General features: G+C 41.2%; 1 protein-coding gene across 5 annotated transcripts in view; it reads right to left on the minus strand.

The window, feature by feature from the left end:
* The window catches only part of TBC1D30 (TBC1 domain family member 30), a 64,220-nt gene that overhangs the window by 12,105 nt on the left and 30,741 nt on the right, over positions 1-21,374 (minus strand). For all 5 annotated transcript variants that reach the window (XM_087813879.1, XM_087813877.1, XM_087813878.1 and 2 more), the window contains 7 exons: positions 18,873-18,934; positions 17,839-17,904; positions 15,585-15,710; positions 13,539-13,724; positions 7,625-7,793; positions 5,476-5,644; positions 2,053-2,158 (listed from right to left, as the gene is read on the minus strand). In XM_087813879.1, coding sequence (XP_087670005.1) covers positions 2,053-2,158; positions 5,476-5,644; positions 7,625-7,793; positions 13,539-13,724; positions 15,585-15,710; positions 17,839-17,904; positions 18,873-18,934 — 884 coding nt within the window. The remainder of the gene's footprint in view (positions 1-2,052; positions 2,159-5,475; positions 5,645-7,624; positions 7,794-13,538; positions 13,725-15,584; positions 15,711-17,838; positions 17,905-18,872; positions 18,935-21,374) is intronic.

A 21,374-nucleotide genomic window follows, 5' to 3' on the forward strand; every position in this document is an offset into this window, starting at 1 on the left:
TTCTTTTAAGCCAGAGTTTCTCTACGTATTTTTTAAAGCCCATCAGCATCAGAAACACCCTGGAGCAAACACCTGAATTTTAATGCACTCCTGAGGTGTTCCTTATACACAGTCAAGCTTGAAAGCCACTGCCTCAAGCTCTAACGTGCTATGACCCTGTGCGTTCACTGAGCAGCCCGGTGTATTCTTAGAACCGCGCTAGATGCTTGGGGGACGCAGAACAGTACGAGGCCCCTATCACGGAGCTTCCTACTTCATTAGACAAATAAGATGAACACGTTTGAAGTACACCAAACAATTTCACATAATCTGTACTAGCAATAAATCAATTACTGAAAATCTTAAACGCTGAAGGGGTATGGAGGAGGCATCACCGACTAGGGCTGAGGTAGCAGAGGCTGTGTGGAAAGGGAGAGGAAAGAGACTGCGCAGGACCCAGCGGGTGGGGAGGACTTTCACGGACAGTGTGAGAGGGAAGCACAGCCGCTCCCAGGAATGCGCATGGACTCCCAGGGCTGGGCGGGGACAGAGCTGCGGCCAGTGTAATAGGTTCTGGTTGTGAAGTGGCCGGGAATAGCTCTGGATTAGTGAGTAACAGGGCAGCCAAAGGGCACCTCCAAGGCAGCCTGTCTGAACGCTGGCTCTTCTTCCTCCCCTGATAAACTTACCCTCCTCTTCCTAAGCCAGAAATGCGTGGGTTTCCCTTGTCCGTCCCTCCCTCCCTCCCTCCTTCCTTCCCTCCTTTCCTCCCTCCCTCCCTCCTTCCTTCCTTCCTTCCTTCCTTCCTTCCTTCCTTCCTTCCTTCCTTCCTCCCTCCCTCCCTCCCTCCCTTCCTTCCTTCATCACACCACATCCATTTTCTGCGGCCAAGTCCTATCAGCTTACCTTCTAAGTATTGTCTCTATTCTGCCTGTCACTGCCCCTCACAGGCCTCTTCCCGCCACCATGCTTGACCCCGTCAAGTCCACCCTTCACAGAGCTGCCCGTGTGGTCGACACAAGCAGCAACCCCGACCATTTCCCTCCTCTCCTTGAAAGCTTTCAGGTCCACAGTTCTTCTTTTCCCCTTTCCAAAGGCTCCACAAAGCCCTAGAACTCCAGCAAGCGCGTTTCACAACCCCCGACCTAAAGGACGAAAGCCAAGCTACTTACCATGGGCTGTGGTCTTCTGCATCCCACCCCTGAATACCAAACTCTTACGGTTCCCTTCACACACCGTAAGGGTTTCCACTGCCATGCTTCTGCTCTCCCCCCCCCAGCAGGAACTGCCTCTCCGCTCTACACCACTGCCTCCAACACACGCACACGCACGCACACCTGTATGTGTGCGCACCCATGCATATGCGCACATGCACGCACATACACGCACACGCACACACAGAGCCTGACCAACTGCTGTCTTCAAGGAAGACTTCTGACACGTAGAGATGTTCCATAAATCTTTGCAGAAGTTAATCCAGAACCTCGAGGACAAGGCTGAAGCATTGCATTTACTACAGTTAATAACAAGGAAGCACTGAAGGTTTCTGAGTAACAACGAAACGGCCAAAGCCGTAAGTGTAGGCCATTACTCTGGCAGCAAGATGCTGACTGTATTAGAGCAGAGGGCATCGGGAAGGAGGGACATCATCTCTGAATGCTGTTTAATTCAGCCAACATTTACTGAAGAAGAGAAGGCAGAATATTAATCACAGACTTTCAATAGATATTTGCTTAATGAATAAATGTATGGAGCACCTCTAGGAAAAGGCAAACTGCTACGTATTAGGAGCAAAGCACAGTCCCTGTCCTCAAGGACACCGAGGAAAACAGACACAGTCTCAACTCAAAGGAGAGATGAATGCTCACCAGGGAGGTACAAAGAAAAATGTTGTGGTGACTCAAAGAGCTGGGAGATGGTTTTAGTTGAGACTGCAAGAGAATGCTTCATAAAGGAGACGGCATCTGAACTGGAACTTTCACAAGGAGGCCGGCCTTGAACATACGACGGTAGAAGAGAGAGAGACAGGGGACTCCGGGGACCCCGAGCCAAGGCCGGGCCGTGGCCACTCACCTGCATGAGCTCATGGCTTTCCAGAAGATCATTCTCCAGCATCTCCTGGGTAAGGCGCCCCATGGTGCTGTAGAATTCATCTGCTGTTTCACAGCATTCTATCTGCCTAGAAGCAGAAAGGACAGAGCAAGGATTTGTTTAGGACACCCATGCCGTCGATCAGGTACACGTTCCAGGTATGATAGGATATGTTGCCTCTTGCCATCAAATCAATCACATTAGCAATCAACAAAAGTCAAAATCCTGGGACACACTCACAATACAGCCTGCTGTATACAGAGAAAAAATACCAAAGGCAACTTACAGGTACTTATTACTGGATGAGTCCCTGTCTTTCCTACACAGCCTCCCAGTCTCAAAGCCCTACCTTTATTGCTTCCATGTGACACGTTTTTTACATCAGAATACCCACCACTGATGAGAAATCATAACCATGAAGTTAGGTTTGAAGAATGATTATTCCCAGTAGGAAATCAGTTGCTGTTAATCTACAGGCTGTGGTATCATGGACAGACTGAAACCAAACCACAGTGGAAATAAAAGATGAGAAATGCTAGAACTTTATCTGCATATTTCATCAGTCCACAGGATGTTTTCACGGGCAGAGTTTTTTCAGTTCTTCTCAGGGCACTGCTGCTAGCTGGAGATTGCAGCCTGCTTCTTGCATTTGGTTCTACATGTAAGTAAAGAATCTGTTCCTTGGCAACCTGTGAGGCAGGGAAGACTTTAATCCTGGAGGGCAAAGAAAAGGAGTCATCCAACACAAAGAGCTATGATGTCCTCTGTGTAGTAAGATGACTCTACTTGCCCACCAACCACAAGAGATATACTATGACATACGCTAATGTTGGGGGATTTTCATAGAGCCATCCCCCCCAAAATAAGATGATGGAAAAACTTCAGGCTCTGGAGTGCTGCTCAAATCTCGTTGCCACAATCAGGTAGATAAATAAATGAGATGAACTGCTGAGGTGTTATTACAAAAATACACAGTGGCATGTGGGCATCAATAAAAAAGTAGATAAGTTGCCCAGCCGGGCGTGGCTCAGCAGTTGAGCATCGACCTGGGATCCAGGCGATCAGGGTTCGATTCCTGGTCAGGGCACATGCCCGGGTTGCAGGCTCGATCAATGACTCTCTCATCATTGATGTTTCTATCTCTCTCTTTCCCTCTCCTTTCCTCTCTCTGAAATCAATAAAGATATATATTTTTTAAAAAAAGTAGATAAGTTTACCCTGGGGGATTAGGAAGAGAAATAATGCTGAAGATGAGTTTGGGAAAATATTGTCCAGGTTGACAAGGAAGAAAAAGCATTCCAAAGACATGCATGCAGGAGATGGCAGCAGGCCCTACCCAGGGATCTGCTAGTAGCTCCACATGAGCAGGAGAGAGCTGATGAGAGCTGCAGGTAGAGAGCTGCAAAGAGAGGACTGCAAGAGCCTTGCCTGCCAGCTGAGCCCCTTCTGGGCAACTGTCACTGAATAGGGAATGTGGGAACAGATGTGCCCTTGGCAAGGTCGGCCTGGAGGTGGCATGGCGAGTGAGGGTGTGATGGGGAAACCAGGAAAGATACGTCAAGATAGGCCAGGCACCAGGTAACCAGGGAGCAAGCGAAAGCAACAGGGTCAGAGGAGAAAGGGCACGTAAAAGAGGTGCCGCTAATGTGAGCCTGTGGTCTACAACTTCCGTAACCCAGAAGTTCCCTTGGTGGGAGAGGAAGACATTCAAGTTGCAGACGCAAGGGGAAAGGAGAGGTCCCGTGGATAACCATCTACAAGGCACATACGTTACTCAGGTATGCATAACTGGAGATTACCTATCTGCTGTTGATGATGATTTTTCCAAAGGAAAGTTTGTGGGGAAAGATCACAGGCACTTGAGTCAGAAAGATCTAGGATTAAGTCCCACCTGCTTCACAGAGCCATGGACAGGACGAGTGAGATAACGTCCTTAAACTGCCCAACATAATGACGGCGCTACAGGCACTTGATGGTATGATGTATGTCGGTTGCCTTTCCTTCTGCTTAGCAAGTTGCACTTTCAAAGCATGTAGAATTATAATGAAAAAGGACTCTGAAAATTTAAAAGTCTACCTGTCTGATTCATATATCCCCTGAACTGCATAAACAGTAGCCATTTATTATCAATATATTCACATTATTAAAATCACAGATTCCACAGCCAAGAAACTGGGTTCAAAATCAGGCCCTTCCACTTCTAACCGGGTGACTGTAGACAATTAACTTCTCTGTGCCTCAGTTCCCACATCTGTAAAATGGGGATAATGATAGGATCTACCTCACAGGATGATGAGAGTACCAAATGAGTTAATTTTACATGTAAAGTGCAATGCCTGTCCATTGCAAGCACTCAATGTATATCAGTTTTAAAAGTGTAGCTATTATTATTTCAACGATGTGACATCCCTGGGATGATCATACGAATAAATTCTGATCCTACAGATAATGAATAGATGGGAATAAAATCAGAATCACTTCTTTTCCTCCTGCCACATAATTAAGAACCAACTCAAAGTGACTATAACTGATGGGCCTACAGTAAAGGGCTTTACTATTCTAATCCCATGAGCTAGTTACTCAGTAAGTGGACTATCACCCCAGAGGAACTTTCACAACTCAAAGAACTTACAAAACGTAGACTGTTTTACTGACTATGTACCAAGCATCATGCTAGACACCTTATACATACTATCTCATTTAATTTCGTCACAGCCCCGAAAGGCCAAACAAAATAAATAATAAAGATTCAAACAAAAATCCAAATTGTGGTAATAACCAACAAATCCACCTACTCCTTTCCAGGCCTCACAGTCCCTCGTGCACCTAAGTCTCCCTCTTCGCAAGTAGTTTCCAGAGAGATGCTAACAAGAAGTAAACCAGCCGGGATGAGCGCTGAGGAGGGGGAGAATCGCAGGTCTAAAAAAGCCTGCCCCCTTCCTCTAAAGTAGATTCCATCTGCCCCCAGCAATGAAGAATGTGCCAGCTGAGCCCCAGCCCGTGTGGCTAAGTGGTTAGAGCATTGGCCCGCACACTGAGGGGTCTCAGGTTTGGTTCCCAGCCAAGGGCACGTACCTGGGTTGCAGGATTGGCCCCTGACCCGGGTGGGGGCACATGCGGGAGGCAACCAATCAATGTGTCTCTCTCACATCTATGTTTCTCTCTCTCCCCCCACTTCCTTTTGCTCTCTCTAAAAAGAAGCAATGGAAAAAATATCCTCAGGTGAAGATTAACAACAACAAAAAGAACGTGCCAGCTAACATCTCTGAAGGCTGAAGCCACAGCACAAAGTTCACAAGGCTCTCTTCTCCTCGCCCTTGAACACCAATGCCTTACACGTTAGAGCCCAAAGACTGCTCCAGGCCCCGACACCACAGAACAGAAGAGAAAGGCAAAGTCACTTACTCTCCCAACTTTGCCCAGATAGCCAGCGACACCCGTAGGATGATTTCCGAACCTTCAAAAAAGACGGAATCCCAGATCTTTAAAACGGTGTGGTTAGGGAGGCACGTGGCGAAGAGGGTCAGAAACCACTGCATGGTGAAGACATTCGTGAGCGGGGGCTCGTATCCACCTGAAACAAAGCAAACGCTCCATTTCTTCAGAATCGACAGTTTACAAGATATACAAAGACCCTCGCTCAGTCTCCCACATCCACAAAAATATGCTCCATTTCCTGACTGGTTTGTTTACACGGCTAAATTCGGTTCTTTCCTCTTTTCCCCTTCCTTTTTCTAGAAGAACATAGGTGTGTTTAATAAAAATCTCAATAATAGGAACTTCACAATTCTTTATGATATTTCAGAAATATTAACCTAATACTTAATTTGGTCCTACCTATTATGGGATGCTCAAAATTAAGGAGAATGTTTTCCTCACCAAAAATGAGATAAATAGAAAGGATTTTAGTGTCTCTCAAAAGCAAATGCTGATATTCAAAATATCCTAAAGCCCACTTTTATTCAAAAGTATAAAAGTAAAATTATTCATTAGGAATTACTTGTTTAGTTTTTAAATTATACACAGTTCTCAGACCACAATGGAATTAAACTAGAAATCAATTACAGAAAGATAGCTGGGAAAACACCCAAATGTCTAGAGATTAAACAACATGAAATTTTTAAATATGTTGAACTAAACTACACACAGTTTTAAATATCTGGGATCCAGGTCACTTTGAAGTTTCTGAATTCACTAAAACACACAGAGCTCCCTCTCATTTCCTGTGATGGTATAAGTAAGTATTTTAATAAAATAATATGTACATATTTGGACTGATCCTCCCTCCAAATTACAGTCAGAATGTGCATTTACCCAAGTATACGCAAAAAGAGATCTGTTCTCCTTCACTCATTTTCTTCCTTCTTGCCTATGAACAAAGGGAGCATCTTTTTTCAGAGACTGGGATCTGAGGTCACCTCTTGTAGGCAAATGCAGACCATTTGGGAAAAAATATGAAGCCCAGCAAAGTGTGTCTGACTATGGGACAGGCAAGGCTGGTCAATATGGAAGCCTTATGAAATCCACACAGGTGCATAATTATACTGCACAGCCAAATTAAATGAGAAGATTATGCAAATGATTTAGAGGGAAATGCTCAGACACACCCAGGTGTCACTAAAATTTCCAGTGTATTTTAATCACAGATTAGGTCTTCAAAATCATTTAATATTTTTCCACAATAAAGATAAATTTAAAAAATAAATAAGTAAATCTCTGTCTGTGATATAAGTCACAAATTTCTAAAAGATAAAAAATTAAAAAATAATAAATGTGTGGTCAGTAACTGGCAACCATTTACAGGAAACACAACAAACTTCTGACCCTTCTTTCTGATCTGAGCACAGCCAGGGAACTGCAAGCAGTGGGTGTAACTACAGCACTAGCTCAGGTAGTGTGGAGTGTTGGGTGATGCCTGCTAGATAGCGGTGACTCCGAGCTGTTGCAGAGCTGTCTCCATCACCACCTTACTCAACCCAGTACCTTCCTCCAGGGTTCAGATTCTACCTGGAGGTCCAGAAGAGCCTTCTCCAGCAAGAACTGGCCCATTCATCTCAAGTAAATCTATAAACCCTTAGCATAAACCAATAAAAAGAACATTAAACATCTCAATTCAAATTATTTCCTATAACTTTATGAAAATACATATTCCATTCTCCCATAACCTCCATGCTTCAGGGAAAACCACAGTTTGTGCTAAATTATACCTGTAGCTCAGTTTTAAAGATCCTATAGGTTTGGTGACAATTGTGTGGCAAGACACGTACACCATCCTTCATCTAAAAGACAATATATTTAGTGGTTGATCTGGTACTGGTGAAGTATGAGGTTCTTGACCAACTTTCTATGACCATTCAAAGGTACAACATGTGGACGTATGTTGGTTTTTCTTTAGTTTTGTTTCTATTCTCTAAAAATCTATTTCATTGCATTAATCTCTCACCAACAGAAATACCTGAAAAGATGTACTTCCATTCAAGGTTTAGGCTCTTATGTACAGTGGAATCAGAGAAGTAAAATTTTCGAAAGTATAATAGCACTGAATCATCACTACCTCCACTCTCCTTATTTGCAGTTTTCTGAAGAGTATCCAGGTGCTGAGATAATTCTGGGAGCTTCAGTCTCAAGAGGTCTCGGAAGACAGCCATATCCACAGACAATGCCCGGAGATTATTGACAAAATAGCTTTCAGGAAGTACCTTATCAATAAGGTAAATCATAATCTGAAGAAAAAGATAAAAAACACATTCAAATGGTAAAATGTAGTTAGCCAAAGCACACTACCGTTTAACTGTGTCAGTACGAAATGTTCTGGATTTTCAAGGTTCATCTCCACTCTGGGTAAAGAGTGGGTGGGATCATTATCTAAGTAAGTTACCAAAGCAGCTCAGACCCACAGTCTGCTGCAAGACCTGCGTCCATCCGTAAGTAATTACACAACCCTCAGCCTCACTCTGAGAAGTGATGGAGCACAAGCTTCAGCAGCAGCCAGCAGGAATCTCAACATTGGCTCCTTGCTGTCTGTAGTTTTACAACCTTACTATGAAAAACAAGAGCTGGCCCATCACAAAACACCCTGAAGCCGGTCTCAGGATTCACTTACCATCAACCTGGGTTATTAGAACAACTGATGGTGGCTTTTTGTTCACTTTCCATTCCTGGGAGAAGGCAATGAGGTTTTGTTTGAACAAATGGCACTTTCCAAATCTGGATTTCTTCCATAAGATTGTCTCTTAAGTTCTTTGAATTACTATTGTCATTCTTTTCTATTTGTGTTACCTTTTCTAAGATGTCAAGAACCACTAGAATGGCCCCGCAAAACACACACAAGTTCTACATGTCAATCTCTGGTCCATCCTGTCAGCATGCATGCTCTGCGGATGCCCTCCCCACTGGAAGACCCGCTCATTCCCCAGAGCACAAGAAAACCAAAATTAAGAACAAAATCATAGCTGGCCCTATATGTTGGTGGAAAGTAGCTGGCTCACATTTTGATTTTCATTACATAGCAAAACCCAATTTCCCCCCAAAATTATTTCCTAGACCTACCAAAGGCCCATTTTTTTCACTCAGCCCTGGCCTATAATTTCTACTTTTAGGGTCATAGTTTTGACTAAGTCAATAACGGCGGGGACACATTCTCAAGAAGGCCCCTCTGAGGCTTTTATTATAGAAGAGGGAAGGCCCAGGGAGCTGCGTTAGCCTGCTTATGTAGACACAGAATTCACCAGGTAAATGTATTGTCACTCTGGAAACAGGAGCTTAGCAATAAAAAGAGCATGTTCAATCTGTCTAGGGAGGAGGTCCTGGAGAGCCCAGGCCAGGTGAGGTGGGACAGCAGGTTTCCAGCAGATACAGTGCCCTGGGAGAGACTTCATATGCTATGGGTAAGAAGAGGAGGGATCTACCAGATCATGAAGGCAAAATTTAAAGGTAACAGTCTATTATTGCACTTTTCATCTAGGATAGGTTATATAAGGCCAAGAAAAATATTTAAGTTTTTTTTAAATCCTCACTTTGAGGATATTTTTCCATTGCTTTTAGATAAAGTCGGGGGGGGGGGGGGTGGAGAGAGAGAGGGAAAGAGAGATAGAAACACTGATGTAAGAGAGACACATCGATTGGTTGCCTCCTGCGTGTGCCCTGATCCAGGGCTGGGGAACGAACCTGAAACCCAGGTACGTGCCCTTGACCGGGAATTGAACCTGAGACCCTTCAGTGCGGAGATGCTCTAGCCACTTAGCCACACCGGCCAGGGCTATTTAAGTTTTTATGAAGAAATGATGATCCTTCAAAATTACACATACACACACACACAGAAATTACCAATTCTCAAAGTAATGAAATTCTCTACCCAAAGGCATCTCCGAGTCTGATGTAAGACATAAGAGCCAGCTATGTGTCATGTCAGCATTGTACTCAACCCACTACTATATTTCAAAGACCAAAAATTACATCTTTTTTAAAAAAAAAAAAAAGAAATAATAATGGCAATAGAGCAAAGATAGTCTCTTCAACAAATGGTGCTGAATAACAGGACATCCAAATACAAAAAAAAAAAAATGAATCTACACACAAACCTTACACCCTTCACAAAAACTGACTCAAGAGAGATCATAGACCTAAACATAAAATGCAATACTATAAAATTTCTAGACGATATACTCTAGATGACCCTGGGTATGGGAATGACTTTTTAGATACAACACCAAAGGCACAATCCATGCAGGAAATACTAATAATCTAGATTACATTAAAATTAAAAACTTCTGCTCTGTAAAAGACAGTGTCAAGTGAATTAGAAGATAAGCCACAGTCTGGGAGAAAGCACTTCCAAAAGATACACCTGATAAAGGACTGTCATCTAAAACATATTAAGAACTTTTAAAACTCAATAATAAGAAAACAAGCTTAAAAAAAGAGAGAGAAAATAACTCGATTAAAAAATGGACCAAAGACCTTAACAGAGGCCTCACCAAAGAAAATAAACAGCAAATAAGCACATGAAAAGATGCTGCACCTCACAGTCATCAGGGAAAGTCAAATTAAAACAACGAGATAGCACTACACATCTATTAGAACGGCCAAAATCTGAAATGCTGACAACACCAAATGCTGCCAAGGATGTGGAACAACGGGAGCTCTCAGCTATTGCTAATACGAATACAAAATGGTAGTCACTTTAGAGGGCAGTCTGGTGGTTTCTTACCAAGCTAAACATACTTTTACCATACAATCCAACAGTTGCATTCCTTGGGATTTACCCAAAGGAGTTGAAAACTTATATCTACAGAAAAACCTGCATGCAGATGTTTATAGCAGCTTTATTTATGACTGCCAAGACTTGGAAGCAACCAAGCTGCCCTCCAGTAGGTCCAGACAATGGAATATTATTCAGTGCTGAAAAGATTTAAGCTATCAAGCCATGAAAAGACATGGAGGGGCCTGGCCAGTGCATCTAGGTGGTTGAGCATCAACCCATGAACCAGAAGGACATGGTTTGATTCCCAGTCAGAGCACATGCCTGAGTTTCTGGCTCAATCCCCAGTAGGGGGCGTGCAGGAGGCAGCCGATCAATGATGTTTCTCTCTCTCCCTCTCCCTTCCTCTCTCTGAAATCAATAAAAACATATTTTTTTTAAAAACTAAGTAGCCCGGCCGGGTGTGGCTCAGCGGTTGAGCATCGACCTAGAATCCAGGCGATCGGGGTTCGATTCCCAGTGAGGGCACATGCCCAGGTTGCGGGCTCAATCAATGACTCTCTCGTCATTGATGTTTCTATCTCTCTCTCTCCCTCCCCTTTCCTCTCTCTGAAATCAATAAAGATATATTTAAAAAAATAAAAAATTTTTAAAAATAGTAATAAAAATTAAAACTAAGTAATTTGTTTTAAAAAAGAAAAGGCATGGAGGGAACTTAAATGCATATTACGACGTGAAAGAAGCCAATCTGAAAGGTTACATACTATATGAATCCAACTATAACTTTCTAGAAAAAGCAAACTATGGAGGTAGGAAAAAGATCAGTGGTTATGAGGGGAAGGAAGAGATGAAAAGGTGGAGCACAGAGTATGTTTAGCACAGTGAAAATACTCTGTATGACATAATGATAGATACATATCCTTATACATTTGTCTAAAACCACAAAATGCACAAGTCCAAGAGTGAACCCTAATATAAACTACGGACTTCAGGTGATAACTAATGTGTTGATGTAGGTTTATCGATTTAACAAATGTATCACTCTGATGAGCGATGTTGATAATGGGGGAAGCTGTGCATGTGGAGGGTGGGGCAGGGGATATATGGGAAATCTCTGTACCTTTCTTTCAATTTTCTGTGAACCTAAAACTGCTCTAAAAAAAAATGTAGTATTTTAAAAAATAATAGGGGAGCTTCAAATTTTTAACAAATAGTTAAAAACAAAATAGTTACTAAGTGCAAAAAAGCAAGGGAAATGGTTTAACCTGCATTCAATAAACTATATATTTCCCTAATAATTACAACACGCAGAAACCAAAACAGCTGTTGTAAAAACACTGACACCTAATATTTTCCTTTGCATCAGAGTGTTTCTTCATAAACCCAGCCTTCCTCTGTATGTTAAATGCCTAACCAGATTTCTAAATAATGACAATGTCATTTCATTCCACAAAGTTCACTTTCTTAGAGGCAGAAATATAAATATTCAGTTTCTCAGTTTCATCTAATCCATCTTTTTATGTGACTTTTTACTTTTTCAAGTACTATCACTGAGTCCTTTCATGATTTGATTGGTATTATATCCCTTTGCTCAAACCTTTCCACCCCAACCCCTAACCTGAATTATTTATTCCAGCTCTTCAACAGAACAGTTCCCATTTTATAGTCATACAAATAAAACCTGGGGGGAAAAATGATTAAAGCTGATAGAATGAGTAAACAAGATCGCTTCTTAATAAAAAACATTTTAAAGTCACGTATTTGATCTGTCACTGCCTCCCCCTCCACCCCTGCCTATTTGATGAACAAGTAGTTCCAAAGCTGTTCCCTTAAATACGTGAATGGAAAAAGTGAGAGGGTGAATACAGATTGAGATTGCATCAGGGTGGATTTGTAATTAATTCCACCACGACGGGTATAAAACCAGGAAGAACATTTGCTTATTTTTCCATATCACATTAGTTAGTGATTAAGAATATCACTAAGCTGTTCACCACGGTCAAACAAAGAACAGGAATGGAGAGGAGGCGCTCTTGAATACAAAGACTAAGTATCCATTCCATCCATAGCAAAGCATCCTAATCAACAGCCATCTGAGGATTCAAATATGAATGAGCAACCCCATACTGTCCCAAGCAAATAAAGCAGCGGTCATCCTCCACCTGAGAAATGCTTCCTTCCTCCTGAAGACTGTATCTGGTGACTCACTGAATCACATTCAGACCTACCTGCTTAAATTGCTAGTGTCCCATCTCAAAGTGTTTCCAGAATTTTTTTTTACTAGTAAAGACCCTAGGCATCAAAGATTAAAAGATAATAAATATAATTCACTTCCATAACCTGTCTCCAAGCAAACAGCTCCCATCATAGGCATTTACTCTCAGCCTGCCTCCTCCATACCTCACCCCAGATATGAAAGAACAAAGCCACTTGATAAGATCCAACCAGAATTAAGCATAACTGGTGGAGTAAGCAGTTTCTAACATGACCCCAAGGGTTCCCACCTCCTGACAGTCACACCCTTGTATAAGCCCTTCCCCTGGAATATGAGCTGGACCTAGTGACAGGCTCCTAATGAACAGAATATGGTAAAAATGATGAAATGTGGCTTCTGATATTAGGCTACAAATCTGTACCTTAATACCCTGTCTTGCTCACTCTCTTTTACTCTCTTGCTCACTAAGGGATACCGACCACAATGTTATACGGTAGAGAGCCCCACATGGCACGGAACTAAAAAAGGCCTCTGACCAATTGCCAGCAAGGCCCTCAGTCCAAGGCCTGTGAGGAATTAAAGCTTGCCAACAACCACGTGAATGAACTTGGAAGAGAATGCCCCCACCTAGCGGAGCCTTCGGATGAGACCACAGCCCCAGCCAACAGTTTGAACGCCACAATCATGGGACTCTGAGCCAGCTAAGCCATGCCCAGACTCCTGACTTAAAGAAACTGTGAGGTAATACGTGTTTGCTATTTTAAGCAGCTAATTTGTTATGCCATGAAAAATATTAATATAATTAACATTTAACTTGCTTTAAAAATAGAATCTCTTGTAAGTGAAACTAAAAACGTAATCATTCTCTTCACATTTGGGAGCTGCATGAGTCTGTCGCTTGACCTGGCTTTAACCTAGGGAAAGCAGTATCATGGGTAATTACCAAGGTGTGGCAAACGCCTTGCAGGAGTGGTTATCAGGGAAGAGCAATAATAGTTAAGATATTTCATTCTCTGAAGAATTTCAGTTGCCTTCTTCAGAGCTAATACTCACCTTCAGAGCATCCCCTTCATTGCCTTCCACCACTTCTAGAATTAGCGCGGCCAGGATGTTAAAGCCTTGGCAGTACCCAACATTCTTGTTCCATCGGGCATAGGCCAGCAGGACCCGCTTCAACACAACCCTGTCCTGCTCGGCCTCCTGGCCACAGTAAGAACTGCAGCCTGTGCGGTGAAGGTCCTAAAAGAAGAGGGAAGCATTTTTTTTTTTTAAATCACTCCTTATACTCTTTCTCAAAAACAACAACAAACCTGTAGTTATTTCTTTGCCTTAGCATTAAATAGATTATCAACAGGAACTGTACTTTTTATATGCAACTTATAGACAGGGGCCAAAACAAATTTTTTTCCATTTCTTTTTTATAATGTTTTCTAATATGCTAAGACATTTTTGATAGGAATTATAGTGAGACAAATTTTATAATTAAAGTGTTTCCAGAATTAACACAAACAGGGACTCAGGGTTATCAAAAATTACATTATAATTCCATATAAATTGACAGCTTATTTAATGATATGCCTCAGATAAAACAAATCATTTCAATATATATATGATAGATGCCAACATTATTTCTTTCTACAAAAAATGATTAATGTTTATTTAACTATCAAAACTCCAGCCCGGCCAGGCGTGACTCAGTGGTTGAGTGTCGACCTGGGATCCAGGCGATCAGAGTTCGTTCGATTCCCGGTCAGGGCACATGCCCGGTTGTGGGCTTGATCGATGACTCTCTCTCATCATTGATGTTTCTGTCTCTCTCTCTCCCTCTCCTTTCCTCTCTCTGAAATCAATAAAGGTATATTTAAAAAAAAAACAAAAACTATCAAAACTCCAAATAGTATTAAGGAGCAAAATAAAAATAGCAAAATATGCAACTTGTATTGTAGAGAGGGAGAAAAATTATTCTGTCCAAAACAGGAAAATTATTTCATCCAAATTGCTTTATAAGTTTGTGTAAAACGGACAAAAATTTAATACTTAATCAGGGTAATATCTATAATTTTATTACCAAGCAGAGACTATGACTTTCAGGTGCTGATGTCATTTTACTGACACAGTATTCACTTCAATGATAAAATAAAAGATCCTCTTAATAACATAATTGTTATAAAATGTGCATTGCCTTAATTTACAATTTAAACAGAAAAAAAAATTCAAATATGCAATACTTCATCTCTGAGAAACACATTCTAAGTGAAAATGCAAAGGTTTTTCAAGCGTACAATATAAAATTCATAATATTTTTTTAGCATTTGTCTGAAATAGACCAAATTAGATCAGAAAGTAGCTCCTTTTAGTTAGCACTTCCTTCTAAAAAAAAACAAAACCATTTTCTTCAAATCTGCCAAAACATTAGCCATCTTGTGGTGGCCAAAATTTAGATGAAACAACTTTCCTTTAATAGCTTCAGCTTCACGTCACACTTTAATATACTCATATAAAATAAAAAACCATGTGCTACAGGCTTATGTAAGAGAGTAACAGTGAGATCAAATCAAATCAGCATCCTTGGCTTTTGGCACCAGGCTCTAAACAACTGTAATAATCTAGGTAGGCAAACCACAGGTGCCTCCACAGCTGGCTTGAACCCTTGACCATCTGGTTTAAAGTAGACCCACCAGTCAATCTAATTACATTCATAAACTGACAGTTGAGAAACGATCAGACTCTAATAACAGCCCAATTATTCTAATATGGAATATCCTTAACTTTAAATTTCTCAATGACTTTTATGTAAAAATCCAGTTTACAGCACTAACCAATGCTAAAAAAAAAAAAAAAAAAAAAGATTTTCAATCAATCTTCTGTATGTGAGCAAATAGGTTGAATGTGAATGGAAACATTTTCTTCTCACGGGCAACATACAAATTTTTGAAGACAAGGTATAGTCAAAATTCTTCATTAAAAAGTTATTAACTAATGAGGAAGCAGAAAATATACAGACATTCAGACCATAAAGCTTGATGCTCTATGCAGGAAACATCTGACTCTTAGAATCTTCCTTCTAAGTTAGGACATGGACCAAGCTCAGGGCATTACCTTGACTATCTGAATTCCCATTGAGTCATCATCAGGATTACTCCTTTCATTGAAAGTGAAGCGCATGGTTTTGTCCCAGTCAATGGCTATACTGTGCAAATAATGATCTGCCAAGGTCAACCAAACCTAAAATATTAATAAAGAAGAATGCTAAAGTAAAACACATAATTTAACCTTTATTAGAAATAGTAATTACATCCAACAAGAAAACAGGAATGTTCCTAGACCAGATATAGCCCACATATAGAAACCCAGGAGAGCCTCGTTAAAATGTGTACTATACTGAATTGCACCAACTAGGGCCTTTCATGTATTCTTTCAGTTAATGCTTGCTGAGTTCCCACTATGTGCCAAGCAATGATCCTGACATTAGGGATGCTGTTAAGAAAACAAAAAAAATTTTTTTTTCCAAATTTTATTTCAGCTCATTGGATTAGCTACATTATGTTATGAGCTTGTTATACTTGGCTCTGAATTGCTCTCTAAGCTTGAGTAATAGCCACCTGGCATTCATGGAGAATAGGCCTTTTCTCACCACGAAGTGCTCTGATTTTAAATCATATCTCTCTCTCTCTCTCTCTCTCTCTCTCTCTCTCTCACACACACACACACACACACACACACACATAAATGACAGATGAGTCCTCATAATGAATAACTTTTTTAAAGGAGTCACTGGATATTTTTTACCTTTATTTACCTTATCCTGAAAAGCTGTTTCTGCAAGATATATTTATTTCATAATGTCATTTTTACTGTGTATTTTGAGGAACTCCCAATGTTCAAATTCTAGAAGTATCAGACTAGGTTTATAAATTGATATAATAAGAGAGCATTTCAAGGTTTGGTATTTGAACATAAGTAAGCAGGAATATCACTAATTAATACAGACTTCTCTCCTAAGCATCAGAATCACACGTCCAAATGCCCACTTGACATCTTCAACTTAGATATCTAACAGGCATCTCAACCTTAACAGATCCAAATCCAATCATCTAATCCACCACCATCTCAACTACACATACATACATACAAACACACACATCTGCTCCTCCCATCTGAGTAAATAGTAACTCTCTCCCCCTTCTGGTAGCCCAAGTAAAAATCATGAAGCCACTGTTGACATCCCCATTACCTCATATTCAATCCAATAAGAATTCATGTCTACTCAGCCTTGAAAATATATCTAGAATCTGACCCCATCTCCACCTCCACTACCACAGCTCTGATCCATCTCTTGGTTAAATTACTGCAAGCCTTCCACTGGTCTCCCACTTCTGTCTTTGTCCCTCATACTCCCAAGTGAGAAGCCAGAGTGGTCCATTTAAAATGTAAGTTGTATTGCCCTGGTCGGTGTGGCTTAATGGTTACAGCATCAGCCTGCACACTGAAGGGTTGAGGGTTCGATTCCCGGTCAAGGGCACATACTTCTGTTGCAGGTTCGCTCCCTGGACCCAGTCGATGAGTCTCTCTCACATTGATGTGTCTCTCTCTCTCCCTCTCCCTCTCCCTCCCTCCCTTGTACTATCTCTGAAAAGCAATGGAAAACATATCCTCACGTGAGGATAAAAAAATAACAATAATAAAATATATACATAAGTGTATTGTGTAACTACCCTGCTCAAAACTACCCAACACCTCCCATCTCACACCAGGCAAAGTCCTCCTATGGCCTACAAGGCCCCACATGATCTGCCATCCCCCTAACCTCACCACATTACCTCTCTGATCCCCTCTCTCCTATTGCTTTCCCCTTTTTCACTGTGCTTCAGCTGCCCTGTCCTCTTGCTTTTGCTTCTATACTCCTGTGATGCTCCCACCAGAGTGCTCTCTAGAGTACTATTCCCCCAGGGTACCTGCATGGCCCACGGCTCACTTCCTGCAAGGCCCTATTCAAATGTCACTTTGCTATTTAAAATTCTACCTCCTTATCTCCACTTCCCCACACTTTCATTTATCTGCTTTATGTTAATCCATGGCACTTATCACCATCTGATGTACTTTATATTTTATTCATTGTAAGCTCCATAACGGCAAACATTTTGGTCTGGTTTTTTTTTCCACTGCTATATCCCCAGTATTTAGGATAGTACCTAGCACAGAATAATCAATAAAGACTTACTGAATAAATGAATAATGAAAGGGGACATATTTAAAATTACTAAATCTAGAATATCATTTTTGACATTCCAGAGACTTTAAAGAGGGACAGAGTGATGGCCCTTTTGTATTTTAGCCTACACATCCTTCTTACCTTTCTCCTCCATTCCTTTGGTATTCCTGTTGATAGTCTGGCAACGGCCTTGAGAGCATCATACCACTAGGAACAGAGAAGAAATATTGGCAAAGTGATAATATTGACCTGGATAAGCACCTTTCAACCTTTTTTCCATCTTGACTTCTATAGAGTATAAAATTTGCACAGCACACTGGGGTAACAAAGCTTCTTTCAGCTGTATATGACTGGTCTGAGGACTATGACTGCCCCAAGCCCCACGTTGGGCATCCTTAACACACCTCTGATCCATTTGCAGTCCACACACAATAATTGGGAAGCACTGGTTCAGAAACCAAAACATGTATTATGGATTTAGAATAATAGATGTTTGGTTTTGTAAATTTTTTTCACACTTGCACCATTAATAGAAAGTACTGTCTGGCTGGTATGGCTCAGTAATTGAGCATCGACCTATGAACCAGGAGGTCATGGTTCAATTCCTGGTCAGGGCACATGCCTAGGTTGCTGGTTCGATCCTCTGTGGAGGGTATGCAGGAGGCAGCTGATTAATGACTGTCTCTCATCATTGATGTCTTTATCTCTCTCTCGCTCCCTTCCTCTCTCTGAAATCAATAAAACCATTTTTTTTAATAAAAAAAGTACAAAAATCTTCATAGCAAATATAAACCCAAGCCACTTGTAGCTTCACAAGTTATTTTATCTATATTTTAAACTGATTTTTGTTCTTATGCTTATCAAAGTTTTCCCACTTTGAAATACATGTCAGTATATACCCTGTAGATACCCCAAAAAAAAGAGTATTATCAAAACTGAAACTAAAGTTACCTGCTGGAGGGATGGAGGAGGGCGGGTGGGTGGAGGGGGAGAGAGTAACTAAAGAATTTATATGCATATATGCACAACCCAAGGATATGGACAATGGTGGGGAGAGGGACTGGGGAGGGGGATGGGATGGGGTGGAACGGGTCATTGGGGAGAAAAAGGGACATCTGTAATATTTTAAACAAAAATAAAATTTAATAAATAAATAAATAAATAAATAAAGTTACCTGCTGAAAACCATTCTGACCTAAAGATGGCTCAAGAGTAAACTTCAACTTTGTGTCAACTCCTAAAAGAAAAACACATAACTGTTACTTTGGGAGAAAATAAGTTATATCAAAAATAAAAGTAAAAATTAACCTGATTCTACTGAATCATCATGAAATTTTTAAAACATTTACTAATTTTTAGTCAATTTTGTTAAAAAAAAAAAAAAAGAATATTGGTTATTACAATAGAAAAATGTCCTATGGCAATAGAGTGGAGCTTTTCCCATAAGATGGTAGTTTCCACAGCTGTCTGGAGTAGTGCCAAACCAAACCAAACCAAAAAAAGATATCACAGGCTTGGAGTCATAGAGATCTCTATTCAACTTTGGTTCCTAGAGTCAAACAAATGATTTAACCTGTCTCAGTCTCAAATCTTTATCTTTAAAATTAGGATAATAATCTCTATCTCAGTAGACAGCTGTGATTAACTGTATGTCACCTAGCATGGTATAATTAATATTTATGAAACTTAGGAAGAGAATTCTCTACTTACAGAATTTGGTTTCTAGGACACTTGAGTGGATTAAGTCTACTAGGGAAATTTCAGTGAAATAACAAAAGTTATAAAAATAATGTCACTCCCTTCCCACTTATGGAATCCTTAACAATCCTATTTGGAGATTTTCATATGTTTTTAAATTCTGTCTTGATAGACTTAGTTATTGGAGATAAAAGTTTGTATGCTTAATTAGAGACTACAAGCTAAAAATATAACTGAACTCTAATACTAAGTTATTTACAACTTTGATAAACTTCTTTGTTCTAAATCCCAAATCTATGAAATAGAATAAACAGAAGAATAGATAAAGACTACATGCTTAATATTTATATTGGGCTTTTATTCAGAAATCCACATTAGAAGCATATGTGCTGTTGTTATTGAGGTAAAATTAAATGACAATTTTTATTCCTACTTAAATTGTATTTTTTAAGTAATATAATCAAATCTAAAAATGCTACATATTCTTTTCCCACAACTTCAAAATCAATGAAATTACATTTTACATCACTCTTTGAACGACATTACTCAAAAGTTCACGGATCAAGACATACCAAACATTAGCAATAGCATCCAGTTTGCAATTTATGATGATCATTTATGATGAAATTTTTGCGTCTAAGACGTTGACTGCAGATTAAGCCTACTGAAAACCTCTCCACAGCTTATAGGGTTGGTATGTGGACAGGAACAATCTTCAGAATTTACAAAATTATAATAATAAAGTAGACTTGTCTTTTTAAAAACACATATATGGAGTCAAGAAACTGGAAAGAGATGTGTCTGATTTGCCCAAGCCCATGAAAGGATGCAGATGCCCTTCCTGAGTCCTGGAAGAGTACTGTGAATACAGGAGCTGGGTCCTAAATGTCTAAAGTCAAACTGCGGCAGAGAATCCCAAGATATTTCTTTTCAAAGCTCCAGGTTCAAAACCACACTCTGCCTAGATAGATAACATTTTCTTCCCGAACATATATCAAGTACCCCCACGGATTCTCATCTCTCTGAGCTGATTTAAATCTGAGTTGACTTAAGCCCGGGCCTCAGTGCCAGGCCACGATACAATGGCCACCAGGGCGCCTCCAGCTGGCGCGCAGGATTCAAGGCACCAAGAGCCAGACGCGCGGGCGAGGGTGCTGTCCGGGCGCAGGGTGCTGAATGCGGGAGCGTTTACCATGACGTTTGCTTTATTACAACAAAGAGCAGGAAATTCGGTCCCGCGCTGAATAGTGTCTACCGACCTAACAGCCCCGGGTTCCCTGTGTGTATTATTACCGCATATGCTCGCTTCGCTTTTTCAGAGCACCCGCCGGGCGTCCTGCCGACCGCCTTGCCGCGCAGACACCCAGCGGGGTTTCTGAGCCAAACCCACAACTATTTTCTCCTGATCGAAAATGAGTCACAAGATTGAACTAGACTCGATCGTTCCCTGCCTGTATGCAAAAGCTGAAATCAGGTCATTTTCATCTCTTCTAACTGAATAAGGAAGCAGGTTTATTTTTCATCTGATAATCACGGCTGTTCTGGGTTCAGGAATACAAAACACTTTTAACGTGGGAAGGAGGGTGTTTTTTTTTGTTTTTAAGGGTAAAGGAAGACGGTGAATAAATACTACAATCTCTGTAACTAGACGCTTCCTTGGGGAGGAAAACAAAGGAACCACGCGGTTCGGGAAGGCAGCCGCGCTTTCCACCCTTTGGGGCTCGGTGCCGCGGCAGATTTTCCCCGCAGCCTCAGGACAGCAGGTCCCGAAGGCGCCGGGAGGCGGGGCTGGGGGAGGTGGAACCCGCCTGGAACCCAGCTGGTGCCACTTCAGGGACAGATGCGCGCCAAGCACCGGAGCGAGCACAGCTGGCTCCCCTGCGGCCACCCTTGCCAGAAAGCTCGGAGCCCAGGCTACCGCGCCAGGGCCGGGCGCATAAACCCCGGGGAGGGATGCCGGATGGTGGCACAGAAGCGGA

Source organism: Miniopterus natalensis, chromosome 2 (assembly GCF_054644295.1).
Source record: "Miniopterus natalensis isolate mMinNat1 chromosome 2, mMinNat1.hap1, whole genome shotgun sequence".
Lineage (NCBI taxonomy): Eukaryota > Metazoa > Chordata > Mammalia > Chiroptera > Miniopteridae > Miniopterus > Miniopterus natalensis.